This window comes from Poecilia formosa, unplaced genomic scaffold, assembly GCF_000485575.1.
Source record: "Poecilia formosa unplaced genomic scaffold, Poecilia_formosa-5.1.2 Scaffold376, whole genome shotgun sequence".
In the NCBI taxonomy this organism is placed as follows: Eukaryota; Metazoa; Chordata; class Actinopteri; order Cyprinodontiformes; family Poeciliidae; genus Poecilia; species Poecilia formosa.
This window is the reverse complement of record NW_006800315.1, coordinates 51,825-56,495: the sequence shown is the minus strand read 5'-3', so window position 1 is coordinate 56,495 and position 4,671 is coordinate 51,825. Positions and strand designations below refer to the sequence as shown.

Below are 4,671 nucleotides of genomic sequence, written 5' to 3'. Positions count from 1 at the left end.
TCCACTTCCTGTTTTTGAAGCGGTCTCTGGTCCGCTTGGTGTTCACATTCCAACCGAACCCAGACTGAGGTTTGGAGGACCAGAGGTCAGAGGTTGATTAGCGTTCGCACCTCACCAACCCGACCGGACTTTGGGTAGACAAATGGACTGGACTTGGACTCCCTCCGGGTTCAGAGCACCAACTCTGTTCTGGATATTGATTATCAGATCATTCCTGGTTTCCATGGAGACGGTCGGTGGCAGACTCTCGGCCGTTTTAGAATAAAAACGTCTCGTTTCCTGAATGAAGACTTTTCTGCTGCATCTGAGGTGAAAATGTGTTTATGCAACAGAAACATGAATCCAGATAATGCACCAGAAGCTCTCCACCCCAATTATTTACCTCCATATCAGAGCCTGCTGAGTCAACACACACACACACACACACACACACACACACAGGAATAAACACCAATAACTGTTTATTTGGTTGATAGTAATGGAGTAAAAATCGAATCTGAACTGAGTTTCACGGAGTTCAGGATTATTTTATATAAACCAGATTTTGAATTTACAGGCCTGTTGAGAAGTACCACTGCCTAACGTTTGTTTTAGGGTTATTTAATTACTGGGGCTACTTATTTATTAGAGTGGGGTTGGGGAGCCGTTTACTTATTTATATTTTGTAAGATGTGTGTGGAAGCACTGGTGTCACTTTTACCTCTTATGTACTTGGAAATCTGTTACTACCACTGAATGCTGTAATCCAAACATAATTTTGTTGCCTTTTTTGACAATGACAATAAATCCTTTGATCCAGGATGGAAGGGCCACTTTATTAGGAACACCTGTCTAAATCTAAATGTTTACTTTCACTGAATCAGCCAATCACACAGCAGCCGTTCACTGGAAAATAAACTCAGTAACCATTGATGTTTGTGTCCAACCTGAGGGTCAGGGGTCACTTCAAAGATGAAACCTTTTACATTTAAGATAAAACCCAGTTTGAGCTTCACCTGTTAGAAAATCTATTAATCACTTTTACATCCAGTTATCAGTTAATCAATAATTAATTCCAGATCAATCCTACACTCTGCTACAATGCTCTTCTTCATTTTAGACAATAACATGTTTATGTTCTTACTTAAAAACAAATTTGTTTATTTGCATTGTTTATATTTATAATATTGTATAAAATAAACTTAACTGATAACTGTTTTATAAATCTGTCAATAATCAATACTAAAGTAGTTAACTGAAGTCCGAAATGCTGTTAATAAAAACTAGTCAGATTCAGATGTTTACCATTATGGATCCAGCAGCAGGTCCAGGTTCTGGACCCGCCCGGAACCCAACGCTGCAACTTCTTCAGAGTGTATGAATAATTCTGAGCCTGAATGGGTCAAAGAAAATCCGGAATAAAAACGAACTGGTCCCAAAAAGTCCGAAAAGGTCAATAATAACCCGGAACGGGGTTCGGATAAACAATTATTATTAATAATATGAATTGTCCACAGCAGGGAAACATCTGCCAACGCATTTCCGAGCCGAACCGTTCTGCTGGTTCGGCTGGATCGGGAGCGGCTCCGGGTTAAAGCTCTGTGTCGGTTCCGGTGGTTCCGACACTAAAACCCCAGAAACAGGCTCAATCAGAGGGAAGTCCGGCCGGCTCCCTCTGGGTACCGGATCTTCATCAGAACCGCTCTCTGTTTGAACAACCCGTCCGGAACCAGAACCAGACCTCCGCGGAAGTTTCGCAGGGAAGCGGGACCGAGCAGCGGGTTCTTACCGGAGTTGGCACCGGGAGGCTGGCGGATCTCCGGCTCCCGGTCACGCTCATCTCCCCGGGCTTCCTCAGCTCGGTGATCCGCGCGGCGGCGGCGGCTGCCCGGCGTCCCGATCAGCGGCGCGGCGGGGCGGCATGCCCGGAGGCTCGGCGCGGATCCGTGGAGTGGAGGCTGGGTCTGCAGGAGGAAGAAGAGGAGGAAGAGCTGCTGCTGCTCCTGCCGTCAGGGATCCTCTGCTGCTCAGGACGCCCACCTGCGGCCCGCAGCCTCCTGTTGACCCACCCTGCGTCAGAGAGCATTAACCCGTTCATTGGCTGCTCGCTGCAGGAGGTCCAGTCAGAATCCCTGGCTTCTCATCGATCTTTCTGGCGACATGAAACCGGAGATCAATTAAAAACAAAGTTGATCAGAGGCGGACTGAGGCGGCAGGTGGCCCTGGGCGGCTCCAGTTAGCGGCCCCTCATGTTGACCCTCCCTGTCCTGAGAGGCGACCAGCCACCCTGTCAGAGCGGCAGTTACTTCTGCTGCTTTTTCCTTCCACTCAATTTTCTATGAAGATGCTTACACTTTTATCGAATATTGTGTTTTTCTGAGATACTCTCTGTGAGCCAAAATAAAAACTCAGAGATCATTTAAAAAGAGAAACCAGAGCTGGTTACAGTAAGATTTATATAGTTAAAACCAAAAATATCTTCCCAGTTAAATCAGAAACAGCTGATGGGATTTCTAGATGTGTGGAATAAACAGGAAGAGAAGACGACAAAGTGACACTCTTTAGATGATGCAAGATGACCGTATTTTTATAACTTAAAACAAATTTTTGTTTTAACAAGATATGAAACTCATTTTAAATAAGAAACTGTTGGTCAAATAATTGTTCCTGAATTTTGGCAGTTAAAAACTTCCGTACAAAATGACAATAAAGGTTTGAATTATTTCACTTCATCTGTGATGAATCTAGATAAATGATTCTTTCTTACCAGACGTTGAACTTTATCACTTTATTTCTTTTAATCTGTTTACATATTTATTTCCTCTTGGGGATTATTTTATGAAATCTGTTTTTGTTTTTCGCTCCAGTTCACAGAGAGAAGCCTGATAAATCCAACCTGTCCTCCACGTTTGGAGTTTTCCTCCAGGGTTGTGTTGCTGAATTCGTCTCGGCTCCGTCTGGATCTCTCTGGTGAAAGTTCTGGATATTTAGCTAGATAAATATTTAGATCCAAGCTAAATATCTAGCAAGTTAACTGAATATTAAGTTTGACGCTAAATATTGAGCACCGTTTGGGTCAGTTATTGCCCAGTTAATCTGAAAAACAATGTCCAGATCAGACCTGCAGCATTTCTGCTGAACTCAACATGTTGATGTCAAAACCTCTACCTCCAGATGGATAACCCCAAATGATTAAGAACTTGCTAAAGAAACTTTAGGCAGTAAAATGTTTAAAAATGTGTAAGTGGTTAAATAAAAATCAATGATATGTCTTATTATTTTCAGTCCATCTGTTCTCTGCTGATCTCCAGATCATTGCCACTCGCCGTGCGGCTCAGAGAACTCCAGGTTCACCTGTTCTCACCGACACCAGGAGACAAGATGGCTGCCAGCGATCTGGGTCAATCAAGCCTTCATCAGCCACTCAGCACCGCAGGACTCCATCCGCTGTGCGTCGTGATGTCTGATAACTGCAGGATCCCAAGTGGATGGAGATTTTCCACAGATGTGTTTATAGATTTATAAGCTACAAACTAGAGCAGAGTCAGTCTGATTAGCAGTTTCTGCTGTACAACACTGCAGAACGTATGCTAGCCAAAAATCAAAGTTCTGATTCAGCTACATATATAGCTGGTTCTGAGCTAAACATTCAGCTAGCTCTGAGCTAACGCACTTTGAGCTAAATATTAAGCTAGCTCCGAGCTAAATATTAAGCTATCTCTGAACTAAGCTTCCAGCTAGCTCTGAGCTAAATATTCAGATATTACTTCCTGATTGGTAGAGAAAGTGTGTGATCAGGATGCTTACTAAAGATTAAAGGAACACAAAAACTCAAAATACGGGAAAAAACCCAACAAAATATAATAAATTTAGACGAAATCAAACTGAGTCAAAGCAACCAACCTGTTCCCCTCGTCACCTGTGGGGGCGCTGTACCAAGAACCACTAAAGGATATGAAAACCTTTACTTAAAATCCTTGTTCCTTTCGTGAACAAGGATTTTAAGTCTTTTGCTAAAAGACTTAAAATCCTTGTCATTTATCCTGCTAGGGCTAGTCCAGGGGTCACGAACTCCAGTCCCCCAGTCCTACCATCCTGTAACTTTTAGATGCGTCTCTGCTCAAACACACCTGGATCAAATAAGCTGCTTGTTTCCAGCCTATTGCAGAGAGGAATGAATGCTGGTGAGGGAATTCAGACATTTTGGAGCAGAGGTGAATCTAAAAGTTGCAGGATGATAGCCCTGGAGGACTGGAGTTGGTGACCCCTGCGCTAGGCTAACGGGTTAGCTTTGGTTGCATTTGCCGCTGTAGTCCACTTCTTGTTTTTCAAACTGCACCAAAGCTCACTTAAACTGAACCAAACCCTGTGTGTGTGTTCAGGTTTATTTCATAAACACACATCGGCCTCCTAAACCCTGAGCTGTTGCCATGGCAACCTCAATCTGCCGCACTGGAAACCAGAGAACCAGATTGATGAATGAGCTTCCTGTCCTCCAGGCTTGCTTCAACCGAACCACAAGTGGAAATATCCTTAAACGTAATGACATGCCGAGCAGCTAACGGCTAATCCGCTCAGCCGCTTTGTTAAAGTCGATTTTTAATTCCAGGTGAAGGAGCTGAAGTGGAACGAGCAATTAGAAACTCCATCAGGAAGAAGCCGCAGAGTTCAGCTGAGGCTCGGATTAGCGCC

At 43.8% G+C, this 4,671-nt stretch overlaps 1 protein-coding gene and 1 long non-coding RNA gene across 7 annotated transcripts in view; one reads left to right on the top strand and one right to left on the bottom strand.

The window, feature by feature from the left end:
• sntg2 (syntrophin, gamma 2) overlaps positions 1–1,998 on the bottom strand; it is an 18,887-nt gene extending 16,889 nt beyond the window's left edge. For 3 of the 6 annotated variants that reach the window (XR_001659132.1, XR_001659131.1, XR_001659133.1), the window contains exon 1: positions 1,769–1,998. Coding sequence is in view for 3 of the 6 variants with exons in the window: in XM_016662526.1 (XP_016518012.1) it covers positions 1,769–1,819 (51 nt within the window). In the remaining 3 variants the exon portion in view is untranslated. The remainder of the gene's footprint in view (positions 1–1,768) is intronic. The other 3 variants (XM_007575374.2, XM_016662527.1, XM_016662526.1) reach the window with 2 other exon arrangements.
• Positions 1,999–2,274: 276 nt separating this feature from the next.
• Positions 2,275–4,671, top strand: LOC107833386 (uncharacterized). Its single transcript, XR_001659134.1, has 3 exons — positions 2,275–2,949; positions 3,291–3,428; positions 4,362–4,671. It is a non-coding gene; the product is annotated as an uncharacterized LOC107833386 (long non-coding RNA).